General features: G+C 48.8%; 1 protein-coding gene across 7 annotated transcripts in view; it reads left to right on the plus strand.

Moving 5' to 3' along the window:
* The window catches only part of SDCCAG8 (SHH signaling and ciliogenesis regulator SDCCAG8), a 2,836,880-nt gene that overhangs the window by 70,649 nt on the left and 2,741,758 nt on the right, over positions 1–24,473 (plus strand). For 6 of the 7 annotated variants that reach the window (XM_069607960.1, XM_069607958.1, XM_069607955.1 and 3 more), the window contains exon 3: positions 23,364–23,449. The exons of the other annotated variant lie outside the window; for it this stretch is intronic. In XM_069607960.1, the coding sequence (XP_069464061.1) occupies positions 23,364–23,449 (86 nt within the window). The remainder of the gene's footprint in view (positions 1–23,363; positions 23,450–24,473) is intronic. 7 annotated transcript variants of the gene reach the window in all.

The raw sequence follows: 24,473 nt of genomic DNA on the forward strand, positions 1-24,473 counted from the left end.
ACACCATTTGTGAAGGCATCATGAAGCAAGACACAGACAACAGATTCAGAAATTGAAACAAAAAGGTTTCATTAGCTTACATGTCAGGATGGTTGACGGCTTAACTGGCCCTATGCTAAGGTGGGATTTCCCTAACTAAAGAAACTAAGGAATGTCTGAGTCAGAAAGTTCAACTTAAAAGTCTGTCTATGTCCAAAACCTAGACTTGCCCTCACAACTAAAGCTAAACAATGTGTAGAGATGTCGGCCATAAAAGAAATAGTGTTCCAAATAAAGTTTGGAGCTACTTCCAGTTCCCCTTCTCCAAGTTCAAAGCAGTTCCACAAAACTCTTGGGGTTCTCTTCCCCAAGTTCAAGATAGATGGTTCAAAGATCAAAACAAAGCAGTTCACAAAGCATTGGGTTCCTCTCCAACCTTCTTACCATGGGTAATCTTCCCTTGTTCACCAACTCACATCTGTTACAACACAAGTCTTTCCATGTATACCTTCATTGACTTGGTCCTTTTAATGTCAACACTGTTGACTCCTTTCTTTTGCTGTTTCATTGAAGGCACTCGGTCTAGGGGTAGTTGTCAGACAGGCAGTCCACCCATTACAGGTCATGCAACCGATATCCTTGTCTTGGCTGTTGTTCATCAATATTGCTCCAGTGCATGGGGTCCCCTCGGTTTTAGGCACAGTTGACAGACCATCCGGTCCACCCATTACAGGTCACGCAAACCAATACCCCTTTTCCATCTGTTTTAGCAACAATTGTCCACTGCTTTCCATTGACAATGACACATATATCTTGTATCAGGATTATTTTCTTTCACAATGAATCGTGGCTAGCTTGACCACCATTCACTTGATTACACCTTTGATCTTTCTCTGGCTCTTGCCAATACAGGTTTCTTTTTAACTTGTAGTTCCTTGATCACTTGGCTTGTGTCAATACATATTTCGCTTCTCACACCCTTTTTGGGACTTTACTTGCTTTGCCAACACTTATATTTCATTCAGTTCATTCTGTGGTAGTTGCAACCTATACAACGTTGCTCTTATTCTATTCAGAACACGTTCATTATTTGCTTTGTCTCTGTGCGGCATTCAGAAATGCTTATTCAACCATACTCCTTATTTGCTTTAATTCTGCACTGTATTCAATAATGCTTTCAGTTCGATTGGTATTCAAAACTCATCTGTTTTACCTTTGAACCCACCTTCAGTTCATTTCAAGATTATAAGCACTTGCTTCGATATTAAAAAGTGCTGATGACCGTTTCCAAAACGTGCAATATTCAGGAAAGGCTTATTGTATGTTTTTGGAGCGCCGCGATATGAGTGTTCTCCATCTGCACTCACCAGCTTCAGGCGGGAGCTCCCGTCGGTTTCATCCTTTCCTTTCTTTGCTTTTCCAGCTTCCACAGTCTCTGCTCTTCTCTTGCAGAAGTCGAGGAGAGCACTGCTCGATTTCCCTGGAGGTCCATGGCAACCGGAGTGCCTCGACGCCCCACAGCTCCTGCTTGCGCCCGACACAGAGGGTGCGTAGGACTTCCCGACCTTCTCTGGGCCTGCCTCTGACCCGTCGTCTCTGGTCCTTTCCTGACACGGCTTCCCGCGCTCACGTCTTCCACTCCTGTCTCTCCAGTCCGCCAGCCGGCTCCACACTGCAGCCTGCTGTGCGACTACCTTTGCCGTGAACAGCCACATTTTTATATCTGTTGGGTTTACCTAGTGACCTCCGTTGGTGGTCGTTTAGTCTAATTGCCTGACCATAGTTAAAGGGACTTCTCCAGCATGGGGTCTGGCATAGACTCATATGCTCTGGAAAATTCCCCTTTGTCAGGCTGGGAATCCTCGGTAAAAAGAAAAAACAGTTAACTTTCACTTTAAAACTGTATTTCTCCTTTAAACCAATCACCGTCCTCTGGGTCATACTGCCCCCATCCAATGACAGTCCTCTCCCTAAGCCCCGCCTCTCGCAGCCATCTTCAGATTTTTTTTTTAAAACATATTTTATTTTCAACGGAGACAAGTATCAAATAACTGTTGTACTTTGTTCCATAATACAGTGCTACAATCGGCGTTCTACGTCCTACATTATCAAGAACTTAGACAAAGTCTCCACTTTTCCATAACCTTGAACTTCCACCCTCCTCCCGTCACCCTTGTCTCTCTCCCTCCCTCCCCTCCCTATCCCTTTTTCTTAGCCAAAAGAACTTGTCCCTTTCCATCTCTTCTCCCTGAGCCGGGCTGCGAGTTGTGATCTCCCCAAGTCACTCAACGAATATGAATGTTCTTGAGTATTCGCGGTTTGAAGTAGTGGGCTTGCCTTTCCCCTACGTAGTCCTGGAGGGGGTCCCAGATCGACAGGAATTTCAGATATTTCCCAGTATTTGTGGCCCAGATGTTTTCCATTGCCATGACTCCCCAAACTTTGACCCACCACCAGGGCGTGGTGGGACCATCTTTCGTCTTCCAGCATTGGGCCAATGTCAGTCTTGCTGCTGTCAGTAAATGTGTTATGAAAGCCGCCCTGTTGCCGGATGCAGCATATTTTCCTTCTGATACTGCTCCCAGTAAGATGATTTTTGGTGACCATGGCAGCTCGGTTCCCGTTATGTCCTTGATGTGCCCCAGAATTTCACCCCTTTCCCCACATTGTCACCAACATTCCGGGGGAAACGTGGGATTCATTTTATGTAGGCGGTAGGGGCGCATATACCTCCGGTAGCAGAGTTTGTACGCTGATTCCTTGATTGTCGTGGATTAAGACAACTTGTGCGCTCTCGACCATATTTGACCCCATTCTTCCTCCGCGATCGTTTTCCCCCATGTCCCCCATGTCCTTCTCCTAGTCCTTCTTATATTGGAGATTATCCGCTGCTTGTGCCTTGTCTGGTAGTCTATACAATCTGGTTATTCCCTTCATGCTTGCCCCTTCTTGCATTGTTAGTTCTAGGCCCATCAGGGTTCGTATTCCAGCCTTCTTTACTGCTGGGTGGGAGATCCAGTGGCAGAGTTGCATATATTTATATCTTTGGTTTTCACTGATGCCGAATTTATTTTTGCAGTCTTCAAATGAGATGGGGATCTCCGTCATGGTACAAAGTCTTTAATGACAGTTTTTCAGCTCCCCCCATCCCTCCCAGAATTGTTTGTGGAGTCCTGGTGAGAAGTCTGCATTTTGTGTTATGAGGGGACAGTGGGCCCAGTCCCTGCTGCACTTTTTTCCCCCCGGATTGCTTGATCCCAGCTTCGCAGGATCGCTTTGGTGGACTCAACTGTTTCTCCCCATTCTGGCGGGAACCGGGATTTAAAAATTGTAGTACTTTTAGTGGGATCGTCGTCGGTGCTTGTTCTATCTTACTCCAACCGGGCAGGGGGTCCTGACCCGCCCACTTCAACATTGGTGTCATGTGTGCTGCCAATATGTACCTTCAAACGTCTGGGACTCACAGCCCCCCTGTAGTTCCTTAATTAGCCTTGGTGGTATTTCAACCGGGATCGAGCTCACTGCATACAGTAATCTGGGGAGTAATGTCATTTTTATTGCCGCTATTCTCACGAACCATGACAGCTCTTGGACGTCCCACCTTTGCAGATCTTCTTGAAGTCGCTTCCATAAGGGCACAATGTTTGCCTTGAAAAGATTCCCCATAACTTTAGAAACCTGAACCCCTAAGTACTCCAGCGTCTGATTTTCCCATTTTAGGGGGTGTAATTTCTCGAGGGGCGCTAGATCTTCCCTCCTTTCTGTGATGTCTAATGCCTTTGGAATTTGAGTAATTTATTGTGAATCCCGATACCGCTGCAAACTTCTGCAGTTCTGTAAAGATCCTAGGTAGTGTGTTTGTAGTGTCAGCCATATAGAGCATAATATCATCTGCATATTGCGCGACCTTATGCTGGATGCCCCCGCTAACTACCCCCTTGATATTTGGCTCCTTCCTTATACTAATTACGAACGGTTCCATTGCCATTGCAAAGATCAACAGGGAAAGGGGGCAACCCTGGCGTGTGCCTCTCCTAATGTTGATCTGTTTTGAGGTATGGCCGTTTACCAGGAAGTGTGTGGATGGGAGCTGGTAATTTGCCAACACCATCTTGATGAATGCCGTCCCACACCCAAACCCCTCCAGCACCAACCTCAAGTATTCCCAATTTACACTATGAAAGGCTCGCCTGGCAACCAGGGCCGCTATCGAGAATTTTTGGTTTGTTCTTGTACCCCAGTCAATGATCTCTATAGCCCATCTCACATTATCATGTGTGTGCCTATCTCTTAAGAAGCCTTCTTGGTCCTCGTGAATAATATCTGGTAGGATATTCATCAGCCTATTTGCTAGAATTTTAGCATACAGTTTTGCATCTGTGTTAAGGAGAGCAATAGGGAGGTAGCTGGCACAGTCTACCGGGTCCTTCCCAGGTTTTAAGGTTAATATTGTGGCTGACTTCCCCATGTCCATCGAAACTGACCCAGCGTCTCTAATCACCTTGAAGAGGCGGGTAAGAGGGGTTATTAACTTTGAGCGGAATGTTTTATAGTAGCCATTTCCCAGGCCATCTGGGCCCGGTGTCTTCCCACTTGACAAGGCTGTTATCGCATCGCTAACCTCTTGGGCTGTTATCCGTTCCCCTAACCTATTTCTGTCTTGTTCTGTAATTTGTGGCATTTGGATTTCAGACATATAGGTTATTTGGTTAACATTATCTAAATTCTCACTACCCAATAGCTACTCATGGAATTGGACCATTATTTCTAATTTTGCCTCGTCTGCAGTTTGCAATTCCCTCAGTTTATTTTTCAGCCTAGTGATGTTGTTGCGCGCTTTTTGTTTTTGTAGTTTGGCTGCAAGGAATTTATTTGCCTTCCCCCCGTGTATGTAATAGGTTTGTTTTAGTTTTCAGTAATGCCTGCGCCATTCTATCTGCAGTATGGTTCTCTAGTTTGGCTCTAACCTTCCTAAGCTCCCGTAGCGTCTTGGGCGTCTGACGGGCTTTGTGCTGCTTTTCTGCCTCGCTCAGTTCATCCTCTAGTTTACGTGTTATTAGGGCTTTCTCCCTGTAGTATTGCGCTGCTTGTGCAATAAATTCCCCTCAGACTACTGCTTTCCCCGCATCCCATACTACCCTCCAGTCAACCTCCCCGTTGTCATTCTGCTTAAATTAATTATTTATAGTACTTTCCATATGTGTTCTGAGCATGATATCCCTCCGGATTATCTCATTTAGTCTCCACTGTGGTCGGGGTCTGTTACCTCCCTCCTTTTAGTTCTATGTTGATAGACACTGGGGCGTCTAAGAGGTACTGTACTCCGATTTCTATTTTTGTGACTTGGGCGGATTAGTGAGGAGGAGACTAGAATCATATCTATTCTAGAATAACCCCTATGAACCTCAGAGTAATGCGTGTAGTCTCTATTTTCCCACTGGAAGAACCGCCATATTTCGATCACCCCCAAATCCATAAAGAGCTTCCCCAGAGCCTGTCTGTTCTTCTGGTCTGTGACTGTGGGGTGGGGAGTGTTTTGTCTAACTTTAGGCCCATTACATAGTTAAAGTCCCCTCCTATGATCAGCTGGCCTTCGCACCACCCTCCGACTTTCTGAAGCAGTTTGGCGATGTATAGGTCTTGTCTTTCATTGGGTACATAGACTGCTAAAATTGAGTATGTTTGCCCCTGCCAGCTTCCGATTTTTATTGCACGCCTCAGTGTTGTGAGTCCTCGTTTTTTCGGGTTTTTCAACGAGAAAGGTTCAAGTTTTCTTCCAAAGAGCCTGTGTGCTCTTTTCCTCATCTGCCGTCAACAGGGATCCATTGTCGGTGAAGCTCGCGCCCCTCAAGGGCAGAGATTCATCAAAGTTACTAGAAGGCCATCTTGGGCCTACGTCACTCCCTTCAACCATGACAGAGGAGGAGGAGGAAAGGTCCCTCTTCAGCCCCTGCACCAAATGCCGTCTACGGAATGTGTTTGTGGAAGACAAGCACCTACAATGCCTCTACTGCCTACACCCGAACCATAAGGAGGTAGAGTGTGAAATATGCCTCGGCTTCTCTAAGAAAACGACGAAAGACAGGCATAGTAGGCTGGCGGCATGGCTTAACTCGAACAAGGCTTCTGCCCCATGTTCCGAGCACCCCGTAGGGTAATGCCATGTCCAGGAAGAGCCGGTCCAAAGAGCGGTCTTCTAAGTCCTTTGAGGTCGCCCCATCCGTGAGGGTCAAAGATAAGGCTAAGATCCGCAAGTCTGAGTCCACCGGGTTTGCCGCTGATGCGGGTCCCAAGTTGGATAGTGCGCTATCAGCATCGCCTTCATCCTCCATTGCCAGCCTACCATCGAGCTCCTCTTCGAAGAGGAAGTCATCCACCCCGGCTAAGCTATGGGAGAAATCGAATAAATCAAGGACAATAGAGAAGAAGAAGGCCGCGCAGCCCAAGCAAGTTCAGCTGGCACAGACAAAGTCCTTTTCAGCGACTTTGTTGACGTCTACTACTACTATGGCAACTATGGGCGCTGATCCTACGAGGGTGGCTCCCGCAGCGCAGAAGGTGTCCCTGCCCCCACGATGCAACACTACCGCAGAGGCTTTGACAACAACTGCAGGCACTCCAGAGGGGGTAAAGGTACCGGCCCAGGTCCCAGTTCAGAGCCCTTATGGAGGAAAAAATCGGGAGCAAGGAGGCCCTAAAACTGTCCTCCCAGGTCGCCGTTCAACCTATGGGTGTCTCGTCCACGGACGATGATGATCAAGAGTTCATGCATACGGTCCACAAGGATGATGATGACGACAATGGCGGCGCATGGCCTAGTTTTCCTTCCTTGCCTTCTCAGCCAAAGGACATTACCTTGAACATTCTATCGACTCTCCACATCTTGGTGTCGGAGATCCAGCTGAGGTTGCCCCCCGCACCGGCTCCTGGAGTACCTCAGGCACCTGATCAACCTCTGCCTAAGAAGAGGAAGTGTCATCCGACACCCCTGTATCAACCTCCTCCACCACGTCAGACCCCAACCACCCCCCCCCCCGGCGGACCCAGAGACTGGGACGGATATGGCCATGAGTACGGACGAAGACTAAGGCTGCGTCCCAGCAGACATTGAATCGCCACATTTGGATGCTCCTTGTAGAGTTTCCACACCGGACGAGGTGGGATCGTTTCACTCCTTGATCGCCAGGACCTCCGAGCTATTCCAGCTGGTGCCCGAGGAAAGCAAGAAGGAGAGGGTATTGTATCAAAGGCCTGACGCCAAAAGGAAGATGATCATGGCAGTGCCTTTTCTGGACGATATTTGGGAGGAGAGGCTGGCACTCATGAAGAACTATTCTCCAGCATTGGATCTTTCATGGATTCACATGCTGTGAATATTTCCCGTCGTCAGGCTGGGAAACCTCAGTAACTTTAACCTAGCATTTTCCTATGGAAAACTTCAACAGCTTAGTGTCCTATTGACGTCTTTTTCGGTGCCTTAGGCTACACCAATAGGACGTCTAGTATAAATAGCCCCGCCCCCGTGGCTTCACTTCAGATTTCAACCGTCTCCAAACTGTTGGGATCACCTCGTATTTGCTCTCGAGTTACTGTTTGTGTTCTACACATGCTTTCGGTACCTGGGCCATCATGTCATCTGTGGGCCTGAAGAAATCATTGTTTAGACCTTGTGCAAACTGCAGCCTAAAGAAGGTCTTCGAGGGGGACAGCCATGCAGATTGCCTGTATTGTCTACACCCCAATCGTTCCGCGGACGCTTGTGAGATCTGTCAAGGATTTTCTCAGAAAACGCTGAAGGACCGCAACCGCCGGTTGATCTGTTGGCTGAACGAAGGCACTTATCCGGGTTCGGAGGTGGATTCGTCCCAGGGGAGAAAGTCTTTGGTTCCGGCAGAGAAGGTGTCTACACACCGGAGGGCGGTGTCTGCAGAACCCCCCTCTATGAAGCAGCGCACGGGGTGCCAGCGTCAGAGGTGGGGAGAGGTGGCAAAACCTCTGGCTCCAGGTTGCATCACTCTAAAGGGAGCGAGTGGCTCCTCTCCTGCCAAGTCGACCGGACAAGGTAGCGAGGGCTATGCCCAAGAAGTCGTTGGTGTCGTCGGCTCCGTCTATGACCGGGCTGGGGGCCTCGTTGACGGCCGTGCCTGTCAGTGGGCCGCTGTTGCTATTGGCGGCTCCGCTGGAGACGGATGGTGGTTTGTTGCCTACGGGGGATTAGTGGCAATCTGGGGCTGGCTTTGGGCCTTTGCTCCCGGTGGACATTCTTCAGCAAGACTCTGCTCCATATCCTGTGTCCTCTGGTCCGGAGGACGAGCATCAGCCAGTATTAATTCCATCGGCGCTGGGTCTGCAGTCGGCAAGTCCGTCTACGTCAAGTGGGGTTGGGGCTTGGCTGCCCCTCTACCCTTTGGTGAATCCCCACTCTCTTCTGTCCATGCAGCTGTTGAGTATGCTCCAGTCGTTGTTGGGACAATTGGATGCGAGGCTTCCGGCGGCGCCAAGTCCGGTGGCTCCGGTGGTACGCAGTGGGCCTGTGGAGGCCCCTCGACCAAGTCTCCCCAGAAATTCGCCTCTGGTGCGGCTGCCATTGCCGTCGCCGGTGGGGTTCGGCCTTCCGGGAGGTCATCGAGCAGAAGGGAAGCTGGTTGATTCGGATCTGGAGAGTGGTCCTCGTGACACACTGTTGACAGTGTCCTCGTCGCCCACGAGGGCCGATGCCTGGGATACAGACCCTGAAATGGTGCCTCCTAATAGCACGGCTCAGCCGTCTCCGCTAGATGATGTTGGGGCCTTTCATGCGATGATGGCGAAGGCTTGCCAAGAATTTGGCCTTGCTCCTGAAGAGGAAAGTAAAGACTGTTTTCTCTTTGATCACATGGGGAAGCGAAAGAAGGCAGTCTTCTCCGTCCCCATTTTGGACCTCGTGTGGCAGGAAGGTCGGCGCACGATGCGCCATCCTTTTTCGGAATGGCAGTGAAGGGGCGTCTGGAGAAAAAGTTGAAAGCGCCGTAATCTACCCCCAAATGCCTCATGTCACAACCCACGCCGGAGTCAGTGGTTTTGGCGGCGTCTAGTCTGAAGGCGAGGAGCCAGCATAAGTGTGTTACGTCCCCGGACATTGACGCCAGGAAGCAGGATGCTTTCAGAAAAAAAGTACCGACGGTGGGTGCTATGACAGTGAAAGCAGCGAATTCCTGGCCCATTATGGTCCGGTATGACAGGGAGATGTGGCACCGGTTGGCTCTGCTCTTTGTTCATTTCCTTGAACAACAACACAAGGTGGCTATGCTGCTGGTTCGGGAGGGGGAGGAAGCCTCCAACCACAGCATTAACATTGCAGTGGACCTGGCAGAATCCGGATTCAAACAAATAAATAATGGGGTTGTTCTCCGGAGGCAGGCATGGCTGTGCTGCACTGACTTTCGTGCAGAGGTGCAGCATAAGGTAGTGGACATGCCCTGTGAGGGTGAGCAGCTCTTTGGTGAAATAATCGACGAGGCGCTGAAGAGGATGAAAGAGACGGAGAAGTCCCTGGGTACACTGCAGAGTGGCTGTTCTTTTCACCCCTTTTAGGTATTTCGAGGGGCCTCGTGTAATTCCAGATGTGCAGCTTCCCACAACAGAGGTTACGGTCGCTCCAGTTACTCTTCCCAAGGCTTCAGGCGCTCCTTCCAGTCTGCGCAGAAGAGCATGGACTATCAGGCGCAACGTAAGAAGGGTCTGGCCCCCTCGGCTGCTAAGGGAAGGCAGTGTAAGTCTAAGCAATGACTGACATGAGGGCAGTCAACTAGCAGGCAGGGTGTCGAGACACCTCGACGAGTGGCATCTTATTACTACGGATCGCTGGGTGCTGGATACAGTACGGCTCGGCCATTAGTTGGAGTTTCGGCATCCTCAACTCCCTATTCCGCCTGTGCAGGTGGTGCAGCAGCATCTCTGTCTTGCGGCAAGAGGTGGAGCTCATGTTGTCGACAGGGGCAATAGAAACAGTCCCGGTGTCGGAATGAGGCCAGGGGGTGTACTCCCAGTATTTTGTGATTAAAAAAGCCCAATGGAAAGTGGAGGCCTATTCTAGATCTTTGGCCGTTGAACAAAAATCTGCAATGCCTGAAGTTAAAGATGCTCACGTTGCAGGATGTAATCAGCTCGGTGCAGCCTGGAGAGTTCCTGGCGTCGTCAGATCTCGAGGACGCTTACTTCCACATCCCGATGTGGCCAAAACATTGCAGGTTCCTGTGCTTCATGGTCAGAGACAATCATTACCAGTTTCGTATCCTCCCGTTTGGGCTGAAGTCAGCTCCCAGGACTTTCACAAAATGCCTGGCTCCAGTGGCTGCCTTCCTCCGCAGGGACAGGCATCATGTGTACCCCTACCTGGACGATTGGTTGGTCTGGTGGGCTTTTGCCGGAAAGGACGTTGGAGTCTCTTCAGGCATCCATATGCCTGTTACAATGGCTGGGGTTCGCTGTCAACTTCGCATAATCCTATCTGACGCCATCCAGGGAGTTGGTTTTTCTTGGTGCTCAGTTTCTTATGCAGGAAAATCTGGTGAAGCCATTGACGAAAGAGTGGAGAAGTTGCAGTCCTAGGCGAGCGAGTGGGGCCTGGGAACTACGGTCTTGGTCCAGAGTTACATGTTGCTTCTCGGCTCCATGGCGTCCTTCATTCCGCTCATCCCGAATTGCCGCCTGTTCATGCGACTGGTGCAGGGGATATGGTCGGACAAAGTGGTCATCTCCCGTATTCTGGTGGAGGCCCTGGGGTGGTGGACTTGCACAGAAAATCTTGAACAGGGCATGCCCCTGCTGGAGGCAGACTTTCAGTTCATCATTAGTGACAGACGCTTCCCAGGTGGGTTGGGGGGTGCACCTCGACCAGTTGCAAGTCTAGGGCCTATGGTCTCGGGAGGAGGCGTTGTTGCACATAAACGTTCTGGAGTTGAGACCGGTCCACTGGGTTCTGAAATACTTTCTACCTCTCCTTCAAGAGCCAGTGGTTTGTGTGTTGACAGACAATACCACCACAATTTTCTATTTGAGGAAGCAGGGGGGCATGCATTACCGGCTCCTGTCCAGGGAGGATCAGGAGGTCTGGCATTGGGCCATTGCTGATGGGATTCACATTGCCGCTTATCATTTGCTGGGGGTTCAGAATGTTCAGGCAGACACTCTCAGCAGAGACGCGAGTCAGTTGCATGAGTGGAATCTGAAGGAAGAACAGGTGATGAAGGTCTTCCAGAAATGGGGGTTTCTCCCTCTCGACTTGTTTGCCGCGCCAGAGAACAAGCAGCACCCGTTGTTTGCCAGCAGGGTGGCTCATCTGGAATCGAGAGGAGACGCATTCACGTTCCCGTGGACGGGCCTGTTCGTGTACGCGTTTCCTCAGATTCGAAGAATGATCCAGTTGGTGCGCAAGTACCTGTGCAAAGTGATCTTGGTAGCCCCGTTCTGGCCCATGCAGAGGTGGTTCTCAGATCTCCTTCATCTCGCGGTGGAAGAGCCACTTCGTCTATGGTCGGAGCAGGATCTGCTGTCACAGGACGAAGGAAGGGTGTGGCATCACGATCCGGCATCCCTCAGCCTGGCAGCGCGGCTCCTGACCACTCCGAGTTCGGTCATCTAGGTATCTTGTGGGAGTGTGGTCGGATCCTGGCGGCGGCAAGGGCGCCTTCCCCCAATATCTCTTACAGTAGAAAATGGGTGAGGTTCTGTGCCTGGTGTGAAGAGCAACCGGGCCTGCAGCCGTTGGAAGTATCTCCGGCCCAGATTCTCCCTTACTTGCTGCAGCTGGCGCAGGTGTGCCTGGCATTGTCGTCGATCAAGGTGCATTTGGCTGACATTTCCAGGTTCACAAGACGGCGCCATGCTACTCCTCTGTTTAGTGACAGGTTGGTTAAACACTTTCTAAAAGGATTTTTTCTGACATTTCCATCGGAGAAAAGGTTTGCTCCGGTATGGAGTCTCAATGTGGTTCTCTCTGCTCTTATGAAGCCGCTGTTTGAGCCCATGCCGACAGGATCCTTGAAGTTCCTCTCGTGGAAAGTTGCATTTCTGATTGCGATCACATCTGCCAGAAGGATATCGGAACTTCAGGCGCTGGTCATTGACCTGCCGTATCTACGATTCATGAGAGACAAGGTTCTCCTCTCTACTAATCCTCACTTTATCCGGAAAGTGCCTTCAGAGTTTCACAAACACGCTATGATTGCTTTGCCCTCATTCTTCGCTAAGGCGACTACGCCGGCGAAAAGAGCTCTGCATTCATTAGACGTCAAGAGGGCATTGAAGTTTTATCTGGACCATACTCTGGGCTTCAGGAAGTCGAGACAGCTGGTTGTGGCTTTTGGTCCCTCCAACAAGGGGCAGTCTATTTTAAAGCAAGGACTTTCCTGTTGGGTCTCATCTGCAATTTCCTTTTGTTACAGGGAGGCTGGCAAGTCTTTGAGGGGTACTCCTAAGGCCCATTTTACAAGGCCCACAGCGTTGGCGCTATGGGCTGGTATACCGCTCTGTGACATTTGCAAGGCAGCATCTTGGGTGGTGCTGCATACCTTCACCAGACACTACTGTCTGGGACAGCAACATGTGGAAGATGTACAGGTGGGACGGGCGGTCCTCCAAGGCCTGTTTCAATAAGGTTGGCCCCTGCAGCTACCAGCGTTTGTTTTACTCTATCACTTGCTGGTTTTGTTATCATGCATGTTGTTGGATGTTATTCTTTGTGTTCATGGCTGTGGCCTGGGGTTGTTTTGCCTGTCCTGCACCTGCAGTTTTTCACACTGCTATGTAATCTATTCACAGCATGTGAATCCATGAAAGATCCAATGCTGGTGAAGCGAATAGTTTCTTACCTGTAACTCCATTTCTCCAGCATTGGTATCTTTCATGGATTCTCATACGCTCGCTGGGCCGCCCCTGCAGGCAAACCTTGGTTCGTGTTTCCTCAACTTTGGTAAGCCATGGGACGGGCTATTTATACCAGACGTCCTGTTGATGTAGCCTAAAGCACCCAAAAGACGTCGATAGGACACTAAGGTGTTGAAGTTTTCCACAGGAAAACGCTAGGTTAAAGTTACTGAGGTTTCCAGCCTGACAAGAAATATCCACAGCATGTGAATCCATGAAAGATAACAACGCTGGAGAAATGTAGTTACAGGTAAGAAACTACTCCCTTGCATGACTCCAGCCAAGTGGGATAGGCTGGAGAAGAAGTATAGGGTGCCGGACACCGCACCCAAGTACCTGAGGTCGCAACCATCACCGGACTCAGTGGGGTAGGCGGCCGCGAGGACACGGTCGGCTAACCCAGCCTCATCGTTGTCTGTTCCTCCGGACAGCGAGGGCAAAAGGATGGACGCCAAGAGGAAGAAAGTGACCTACACCGCGGCGGCCACAATCCAGGCGTCTAAGTCCTTGGCGATCCTGGCCAGGTACGACAGGGAATTGTGTGACAAGCTAGGACTGATCCTGGTGTTCCTCCCCGATGACAAGAAGATGGAAGCCCTTGCCTTTGATCAGCAAGGGGAAGTGGCTTCGGACCATGCCATCACGGTGGCAGTGGACGTTGCTGATGCAGCTTTTCAGCTAATGGGGAACAGTGTCTGCCTTCGTCGGCAGAGATGGACGAAGGCCACTAACTTACATCAGGAGGTCCAAGCAAAGGTGCTGGACATGCTCTTCAGGGAGAATCTGTTTGGGATGGCAGTCGACCTGTCCCTCCAGGCCATCAAAACAGATACAGATTTGGCACGTTCCCTTGGCACTCTTCAGCAGCACTGCTTGTCTTCTTTCCGCTCCTCCAGGGGAAAATCGAGCAGGTCATCAAAGGGTTTATCTGCATCTTACAGACAGTCTTCTGCTCCTCAACGCAAGAAGCCTACATGGGCCGCTCCAAGGCCTACGGTAGTGGATAACAGCATCGCCCGCAGGGCAGGATGCCGGCGCACTAGCAAGCCTGAACCGACCAAGACGTCGGGCCCCCACTACTGAACCCTGGTGGGAGGATGGCTGACTAGGTTTGTCAGCGAGTCGAGGAAGATCACCACCGACAGATGGGTGCTGGAAGCTCTCGCCCAAGGGCTCACTTTGGAGTTCCAACGCAGGTGTCCAAATATTCTGCCCGGGGTTCCCCGGCAGGAGCAGCACATCCCTCCGCTCTTGCAAGAGGTGCGAGCCATGTTACAGAAAGGGGCGATAGAGCTGGTTCCCAAAGGTTCCGGGGCTCCAGAATCTATTCCAGATACTTTCTGATCAGAAAGAAGATAGGTGAGACCCATCCTGGACCTACGCCGTCTGAACAAATACTTAAAATCCCAAAAATTCAGGATGGTCACGTTGCAGTACGTGTTCGGCCAACTGGAAAGAGGAGATTTCTTGACGTCGTTGGACCTGGAGGACACCGATTTCCACGTCCCCAGTCACAAGAAACATTGAAAATGTCTACGTTTCGTGGTGCAGGGCCAGCACTACCAGTTCAAAGCCCTACCATTCGGCTTGAAGTCGGCCCCAAGAGTGTTCACAAAATGCCTGGCACCGGTGGTAGCCCATCTACGTCTGCAGGGCATACACCTATATCCATATCTGGACGATTGGCTGATAAGCACGCACTCGCAGGAGCGAGTCGACGAACACACAAAGATGACCGTCCGATTATTGACAGATCTGGGATTCTCCGTCAACTATCCGAAGTCCTGCTTAACGCCATTGCTGAACGCGCTGTTCCTCATCACCAGGCTTAACACAGTGGTTTGCTTGGCATTGCCCTCGGAGGAGAGGCTAGCAGCCATTCAATAACGGGTGCAGCGGCTATCATTGGTGAAGACGGCTATGGTGTGGGCCATCAAGTCGTTACTGGGCATGATGTTTTCCTGCGTCTCTGCAGGTTGCAGATGCGACCCCTACAGGAATTCTAGGATGCCCGTTGGATACAGGTTTCCGGAAGTTTCATGGACAAGATAGCTCTCAACTAGGGGTTCCGGCGGGTGATGGTGGTGGGGGGGTCTGCGCCCACATTGCCTAAGGCACACAATTTAAAAAGCCCACGATTTCAAAAGCCACCACGGACGCCTCCCTGGAAGGTTGGGTGGTGGTGCATACTGGATGTCTGCACGCCAGAGGCCTGTGGCTGTCGGGGGAGAAGGATCTGCACATCAACATCCTGGAACTACAGGCAGTGTTCTGGGCCCTCAAGTCGTTCCTACCATCTCTGAAAGGCAAGATGGTGATGATCTTTACGGACAACACCACCACCATGTTCTACATCACGAAGCAGGGGCGCACTCATTCCGCAGCGTCTCCAAGGAAGCTCACAACTTGTGACACTGGGCTGTCGGACAGGGGATGTTCCTCGTCCCTCTCCACCTGGCGGGAGTTGAGGACACCATTGCAGACTCCCTCAACAGGGAACTGCGCTACTGCCACGAGTGGGAACTTTGTCAGGATCAGGTGGACTGACAGTTGGCCGAATGGGACAGACCACAGATCGAGGTGTTTGCCACGGCGGCGAACTCCAAATGCCAGGGGTTTGCCAGCAGATTCCTCCAGCTGAGGAGCCTGGTGGATGCATTCTCCTTCCCTTGGGAAGGGCTGTTTTGTACGCGTTCCCTCTGTTCCCTCTCCTGCTACGTGTCATCAACACACTCAGTGTTGATGCAAGATAATACTCATCGCCCCGGCGTGGCCGAGGCAGATTTGCTATCCGGATCTTCTCAGCCTATCAGTGTCGCCTCCAGTCAAGTTGCTGGTGTTTCCAGATCTGCTCACCAGAGAGGGAGGCGCAATCCTTCATCATGACCCAGGATTGCTCTACCTGAAGGCTTGGCACCTACATCCTTAGAGTTTGGAGGTTATGAGTTGCGAGCGGACTGCAAGGAAGTCCTCGCTAAGGCCAGGGCGTAATCAACTCTGAAGTACTATGGCCATAAGTGTAATCATTTTGCCACATGGGGCCGGTCGCAGAAGATGACCCCTCTGAGGGTCACAGCTCCAGAGATTCTTCTGTACTTGCTGTCCTTGGCAAAAGCTGGGCTGGCCCACACATCCATCAAGGTACATCTGGCTGCCATCCCACGCTACACCAGATCCTCGGGGAGATCCTCGCTGTGGTCCCACAGACTTGTCAAGGAGCTTCTCAAAGGACTTTTCTGACCCTTCTCGCCGGTGAAGGCTCCTGCCCCAGCGTGGGAACTCAACCTGGTTCTGCCGAGGCTCATAGGGGCCCCCTTCAAGCCTATGCATCAGTCCCCACTCACGTTTACCTCATGGAAGACGGCTTTCCTTGTGGCCATCACCTCTGCCAGACGTGTGGGTGAGATCCAGGCCCTATCCTGTAAGGAACCATACCTGATTATCCACAAATCGAGGGTGGTACTGCATAAACACCCCTCTTTCATGCTGTAGGTTCCTTCGGAATTCCATCTCAACAAGCCTCTGGTGTTCTGTTTTCTTCCCGAAACCTTTGTTGCCGGCCGAGAGGGCCTTTCACTCGCTGGACGTTGCTCGTGCCTTGAAGTTCTACTTAACACGCATGAAGAGTTTTCATAACACTTCTCATTTGTTTGTGAACCATGGAAAGGCCTTGTACAAGGCTTCCATTACGAGGTGGCTCTCTGGCTTCATCATGCACTGTCACCGGTTGGTGAACCGACTGGCGCCGGGCCGTCCGAGAGCCCACTCCACCAGAGCTTTCTCTGCAACAACGGCATTCCTTTCTCGTGTACCCTTGCTGGACATCTGGAGGGATGCTACGTGGAGGTCCACGCACACCTTCACAAAGTTCTACTGCATCGACAGTGTCACAATCACCTGTGTCTCTGCAGGAGTGATGGACGAGCCTCCCTTGACCCTGAGTCTTCACTTCCCCTCTTTCACCCGGAGGAATACCTGTCAAATACAAGGTGTACACTCAGACCTGAATTCACCCGATTCCCCTGGGCCCTTCCCTTCTCTTTACTGTGTGCTGTGATATCCCCTATGGGTTTACTTTGATCTTTAGTAGGGTGTGCACTTTATCCTGCATTCGCAGGGGCGCGATTCACTCATGTGATTGGTGCCAATGTCTGTAGGCTGAGTTCAGATGCCAAACGCTGTTTTATGCCTTCACAGCGAGGCCGAGAGTTAAAGGCGCCAGTTTCTTCACTAGCTAGAAAGTCCTTCCCACAAGTGAGTTGCGCGGAGAATGTTGAGTGTCCAAAATTGTCCGTATTGTCTTTGTTTGCCGGTATTTTTGAGGGCGAGTAGCGCTGCTTGTAGAAGCTAGCTGCTGGTAGGTTTGCGCAGCGCCTTTTAATTCGAGCGCACCTGGTAATGTCGCTCCAGTTCCCTTGTAGGAGAAATTATGTGGTATTAGCGCCTCAAGTCCGGGTTCAGCGCTACTGGAGACTTGGTGGTTAGGTAAGTTTACACTGAGGCTTTTGGTAAGTATGCACCGCGTAGAGAGAGAGAGCGCAGTGAAATAAGTGTCCGCGTTATTGGGGCGAGCGCAATGAATAATGTCTCTTCTTTCTTTTACAGGGGTTTGTGCGCTCGTACAACTAACCTGTATTCCAGCGTCGCTGGAAGATTTGGGGAGTATGCGCAACGTTACTGATGTGCGCATGTTAACGCAGTTCTTCTTTGTTCTTATAGGTGTCGGTGTAGAAGTCCCCTCTTGACTGGAAATAGCTGCGGCGTGGCGTAAGAACCAGATAAGCTGAAGCAGAATGATCCGGAGCGGGTATGCAGAAGTAGGATGATCCGGAGCAGGTAGGCAGAAGCAGGATGATCCGGAGCAGGTAAGCAGATGCTGGCTGATCCAGAGCACGGCAAGTGTGTTGCTGATACAGCTCACAGTAAGCAACACGAAGCACTGGAAGAATTTTGGGTGTGGCTTATATAGCCAGCCACACCCAAACGCTAGAGAGCTCATAAATTATCATGCACTTCCTGTTTGGCAACTGAAGTGGTAAACAGGAAGTTACTACAAACACTAGGAAGTAATGAAAGGAGGGATTTGTTATGGGTTCTTTGTGTGCCTATGCCAGGCCTAGCCTCCACCCAGCTTGCCCCAACTACCTGCCTGATACCCATGACAGACAGGGATACCAGGAAGGAGTCCAGAGTCAGCCAAGCAGTGTTAGGCAACCTGTTCGCTTGAGGTGAGTCTGTTCCAGAGGTAAGCGTGAATTGCTTCTGTTGAGCCTTGTCACCTTTCATGGTTTTGTAATGCTATACTGCTGTGTAGTCGTTATTCATGAGCATCTAAATCCATGCCAGCCCCCATGCTGGAAAAGGTCTAAGTTACTTACCTGTAACTATTGTTCTCCAGCATGGATCTGGCATGGATTCACATGCGAAATCCTCCATTTGGCCCACTGCGGCTCTTATTGGTCATACTGCCACTTTACGTGCTTACCAAATCTGAAGATGACTGCCAGAGGCGGAGTTTAGGGAGAGGACTGTCATTGGATGGGGGCAGTATGACCCAGAGGACAGTGATTGGTTTAGAGGAGAAATGCAGTTTTAAAGTGAAAATAAAACTGTTTTTTCTTTTTACCGAGGATTCCCAGCCTGACAACAGGGAATATTCATGAGCATGTGAATCCATGCCAGACTCATGTTGGAGAGCAATAGTTTCATGTAAGTAATTTATGACATGCCTGGCTTCTCCATCTGAACTCCTCCATAGTCCTCTTCTTCGTTTCAGTGCCAGAGTGGTGTTTGGAGAGAGTTGCATAAAAGGAATTATTCATAACTCTGTTGTCGTCTTCTCCTCACTTAGGTAGTTGGCTGACATTTATCTGAATTAACAGTGTGAGATTGATATGTGTCTGTATTCAGAATATGAGATCGACATATATTTATCTCACCCAAATGAGGATGTGTCCCCTTAGTGGGTCTCTTCTTCGTCCCAGTACTATGGTGGGTTGAATGAGGGGATGTGTTTTACAACATCCCCTAAAGGCTGGTGAAGGATGAGGTTGTTTCTCAGAAGTACCAGGGGGATGCCATGTCTAGCTGCTAACCCTCCTACTTTTGACCCTCTTTCTGTAGCTTCTAGATTGATAATATTGTCTGCTGCTACATTGGCTAGAGGGAAAGGGGTAACAATAGCCCATAAATACGCCTAGGATTATGAGTTCATCATGAAATGGGAAAGGGGAGCAGCTGCATTTCCCCTAAGGACGTCCTATTCCCCAATCCCCAAGGACCCTCCACCCAGGTGATCCTCCCTCGCTTCTCCACTCCAAGGGTCAGGATCCAAAAGCGATGGCCTTTCCCTGGCCACCTGAGAAGAGGATACAAGGGAAGCAGCTATGAGGATACACTCAGTTTTCTCAAAGTGTGTGATAGAAGTAGGTAGGAAAACTAGTGTAAAGAGTGGGTCTGAGAAGAGTGGTACAGAACAATTGGGATAGATGTGTTTGTGTGTAGTAGGGATTGTGGGTGAAAGAGTGTAGTGGTAGCGGGACAAAAAAAGTAGTGGGAGGAGGATAGTAGCGGTATCGCTACGAAGAGAGTAGTGGTAGTGGAAAGAGGAGGTTAGTGGTGGTGGGAGACCGAGAATAGGGGCAGTGGGAGGTATAGCGTAGTAGTAGTGGGAGGAGGAGAAGGGCAATATCGGGAGGAAACTGGTTTTAGTGAGGAAGAAGTAGTTGGACAAGTAGAGCAATCTTGTGAAGGCAGAGTAATGTATATGGGATGGAGGAGTGAAATGATCAAAGGGTGGAGGTATGAGAAAGGTGGAGTGAAGAGGGACAGCAGGCTGGAGGGGAGGAGTGTGGAAGGAAGTATTAAGTAATGTAGAAAAGTAAGGTACCCGTGGACGTGACTGGAACCAGGTGAATCAGACCGAGCGAGTGGAAGGGACAGTCCCCGTCATTACCCACATTAGAGCACTAACAGCTCGTGAGAGTAGAGACAGTTAGGATGTCCCTTAGGCAGTCTGATAGCCAGCATTTAGAGAAGCCATGCATAGTCCTGGAATATAATTTAGACAGTAGGGGATACCGATCAATAGATCTAACAGGGATTAAGACCGCCTCGCTTGGGGAGGTTCTCGAGGGCGACGGGAGAGAGGGACAGCACCAGGGCCCTCACCACCCAGTAAAGACCCTCAAACTATATTTCTGCATACATGTTTCTGTGCCATCTGTGACATTAGCTAAATACAGACACTAGCTACTGTGGGTGGGAAAAAGACCTTCGAAAGTTGAAGATTTGTTTAAGGATATGGTATATGTGCATAATATAGAAAAGGATGCCTTCAGTCTCGCCAGACTAATCAATAAAAGGCTTTATGGCTAGAATTTTGATAATTGAAATGCTGTATATGTACCTATTTACTTTTATGTGAAGCAGAGACCGTGTCCATAAAACATGTTTAAAAGAATAAGATCAATGTTAACACTAGATGTGATTGAGCATGTGTATGTGTTTTGAGAATAATTTAAAACATGTTTTGTGATTGATTTTGTCTTGCTACAAATGACTTGCACATAGTTAACATACCCCAAGGGAATTTCACTTTATTAGTAACTAGCTGGGGTAACCGGCGTTGCCCGTGTCCTGATCGAGTGGTGTCTCATATGCCCTGGAGGATGTTGCTCTTGTTCTCCTGTCAGCAAGTCTTTCTTCAGTTTGCTCTGGCATCTCATTTGCCCTGGAGAAAGTTGCTCTTGTCCTCTGGTCAGCAAGTCGTGCTGCTGTTTGTTGTTGTGTTTCAGAAACTCTTGATATTGATTTTCACTTTGCATCAGAGCAAGCTTTTCCAAGTGATGTTCGTTTTTTGTGCAGCATGTTTTAGTCACCCAATGGCTTCCCATATTTGGAGTGACATGATTAAAAACAAATGTTTTAATTTCCTTTAAAAATGCTTTAATAAACACTTTCGAACTGTATACAGTCTCAACCAACCGTGGCACTAGAGTGTCCTCGACTAGAGTCACAAATCGAAATGCCATCACGGTTTCCATTTATTTGTAACATTGTATAAGAAATCTTTTAAGCTGTCTGTAACCTCACTGTGATACCTTTTGGGCGTGTAACAAATGTAATAAATATAAAATAAAATACAGTAGTAATACATTTCAAAGGAATAACCAACACATCGAACATTTTGCTTCAGACACTTCACAATTTTGCCTCCTCCTAGTACCTACTGTAGAAAATCTGGGTGAGCATCAGTAAATGAGGGTTTCTACAGAGTTAATTTTTTGCATCCAAACATAGACTACAATCTTGCCCCAAACAAATGAGGAATCCATACAAAATTTGGTAGACGTGGGTTCAACGGTGTGGATTTGTATAGCCAAACATACACACATACATACATTCTCCTTTATATATAAATATTAAGGTTTTCGGTTCTCGTCGTTTTTTTTTATTACAACAAAGGTTTGGAGCTTTTCTCTATCTTTTCTGTGAAGCCTGGGGGAACATTCCTCTGCTGGTTTGCCCGCTGGAGGAGCCCTTTTCATTGGACCATTTAGTCCTGCAGCTCCAGTGAGGGCGACTCCTAGAACTACTGTCCCACTTAAGTTTCTAGTATTCGTCTTATGGTTTTCTGGACATGCAGTATGGCTCATTGGACATCAGTTCCCGTGACACCACATTCCACATCCCCGAAATGGGCTCTCTCCCAGAGACTCTTTAGCAGTCAAGGATGTCCACCTGGTACCCTTCCTGACCATTTGTAGGTGGGAAGCAGACACATCCCTCTCCCGGGGCATAACCTGGGCGCCACAGAGTAATTACGGACTGCAATTGGCACCATATAAATCGCGAATAAATAAATGAACCTCTCGCGTCCTCGAGCAAGTGGAGGCCTGTCTTTTGTCACCTCTGACTCCCAGCCTCCTAGCAGAGGACCATTACTTAATTGATTGAATCCTCTTACAAAAATGAATCCCTTTGGTTTACATCCATGTATGTGTTCATTGATGGAGCCTTATTTGTATCACCTTGTGGATTTCTTACGTGTTACGTGCTTGTACAATGTCACCTAGACCCATAATGGGAGTGGCAGCTGAAAGGCATTACATGAAGAGGCGCCCTTAGAAAACTGGTTACGAGCATAGGTTTCTGAAGCGGATGAAAGTAACTTATGCCATTGCTCGGAACTCGGGCGTGTTGATGCCTAAATACTGCTCATGTATAACCCCAGTACTTCCCCTTTTGTAACTGTTCATGCTAGAATGCCAGAGGCTTTGACCTTTTTCTTATTCTTTGTATTGTGCCTGTATGTTGCTATCTATATTTAGGAGTGATTTCTTCTTTTCTAGTGACGGCAGTACCGCTTCCCAGATTCTGTATTTATTACACATGTATCTGTAACTTTTATGTTGTGGTGTATCTCACCCCACCTCTAAAGCCTTGCAAAGCTATACCGTGTCTTTCAACCTCCACTACCAAACGTGAAACGAGAGAGTTGGGATTCTTGTTTTGCCTTACAAATGCGCAGGTGTACAGAATATGCCCCAACCAGGGAACAGAAGTTGTGGGACATGTCGATACCTATCAACCCTTGAATACAGGGTTGCAATGAACACAAGTGATGCGAGGAAAGTCACACTAAGCTTGAGTGTGATCAACCAAACTCATGTTAAACTTGGAAACACCCTTTTTTGTGACTAGGTTCTCTCTGTGTGTCCACTCCTGCTCCTAGACAGTGACAAATGAGAATGGCACTCTATCTCCACCTACCAACTTTAAAACCTTGACAAGTTACAGTTCCCCATTAATGTCCACCGAGGCCATTTCAATTTATATGGTGGTGGGGAGAAGACAGGTAAGGTAACTAAAGCACGTGGAGATATTGATTTGCTCAAGATCACAGCATTTTGGTCAAGTAGGGAAGCAGTGATCAGGTTTGGGATCTTATGGTTCTGAAGGTAGCATCTTGACACTGAGGATACATCCTTTCACTTCCTCTCTTCAAGACCAGCCAATATGTTTTGGTTTCATGTAGCACCCATGTTTTGCACTTGTGGGTGCTAATTGTGAGAATGATTCCATGACCGAGACATCTCGTACACTAACAGCGTTGCCAACCCTGCATTTACCACCCTCGCGTTGTCTGGTCCTTAATTTGCTGGCTGGGGAGGCCCTCTCTGTTGGTGTAGTCATTACTGCCTAGTTGAAAAACTCTAAACTGATGTTTAATGGTGCAATGGGACATAATTCTGGAACCTAGTCTTGGGGGGTGGGGATGGACGTGTGAATATTTGTGGAAAAAAGTTTGTCTTTGTCTCTTTTGTAAGTCTGCACATTGGAATTTCGGTACTGGCTAAGTAACTTGTTTGTATGAATTAATAAAAAAAGCCCAGAACACATTTTCTTTTGTTGTTGGGCAACATAAATTGAATGTTAGAGGATGGAGCCTTGTTAACTGTTCTCTTTTTCGATAGTTAACCAACTTAAGGCTTTGCTTAGAGAGCAAGAAAGAAAAGATAATCGAGGATCTTCACCAAGGAGAATAAAAAAGCCACATTCAGTATGTATTTGCATACCTTTCAATTTGATTTATTTTCGTGCAATCATTTCTATGTTTATTTGTCTCACTTGATCCTAGAGCTTTTGTGAAATGTTTCTGGCTCAGAGCAGGTGGGCTTTTCTTTACAAAGCACTCCTGTACTCTGGTGTAGCGATCAAAAGCAGTAAACATGTCCCCCTTTTCGTGTCATTTTTTTAACTTTATCATCGCAGTTGAAATTTAAGTACATTGGTGCATAATTGACATCCACTTAATACCGCGAGACATAATTTCACAATTCTGCAGATGCTGGTTCTGCAGATGCTGTTATGTTTTGGCTTTTGCGACCAGTTTAAGAAAGGGGAGGGCAGCAGAGGAAGACAAAATGGGAGTAACAAATAAAAGATGAAAATGGAAAGACATGAAGTGATGAGTAAAGTAGAGAGCAGCATGATATCCAATAAGCCTGGAAGACCTAATCCTGTCTTTGTCTCAGCAGTGGTCAGACTTTTGAACCACGTGCCATTGTGTCAGTAGGAGCCTGGGCTTTTAGGAACCATGTACAAAGGGAACAGAAGAGGCAAGCCCTTCAATTTATTCCCTCGACCATGATTGGCCAGTTTCTATGGACGGGAAAGCTGAAAGGAACTAGGGACCCTTTTCAATGAGTGTGAGGAGTGTGAGGTTTGAATGTTGACCCTTCTGTAAGCAAATCCCTGGACTAGTCTTCTTGGAAGTTCTTGAGACCCACTAGGCACTTTATGGAGATGGGTGTTGTGGTGTGGAGGCAGGATTCCTCTTGAGGCTGTTTTTATTCTGTGAATTAATCTACATAATCCAATCTTGTCTACCCTTCTTGCCCTGGTCTGCAGTTTCTTTTTCCTGTAAAAGAGGGTAGCATGGGGGCTTGGTTCAAAGAGAAATGTGGTGTCTGCTTGCTAGTTTACATTTGTGGGTCTACTTTGCGCGTAGTTGCCCTTTTCGTTAACTGACTGCCATTATGTGCAATGTTCAAAATTGCTGGAAGCTATTTAGCTCCCTGTCA

This window comes from Ambystoma mexicanum, chromosome 4q, assembly GCF_040938575.1.
Source record: "Ambystoma mexicanum isolate Mex_15411 chromosome 4q, UKY_AmexF1_1, whole genome shotgun sequence".
NCBI lineage: Eukaryota > Metazoa > Chordata > Amphibia > Caudata > Ambystomatidae > Ambystoma > Ambystoma mexicanum.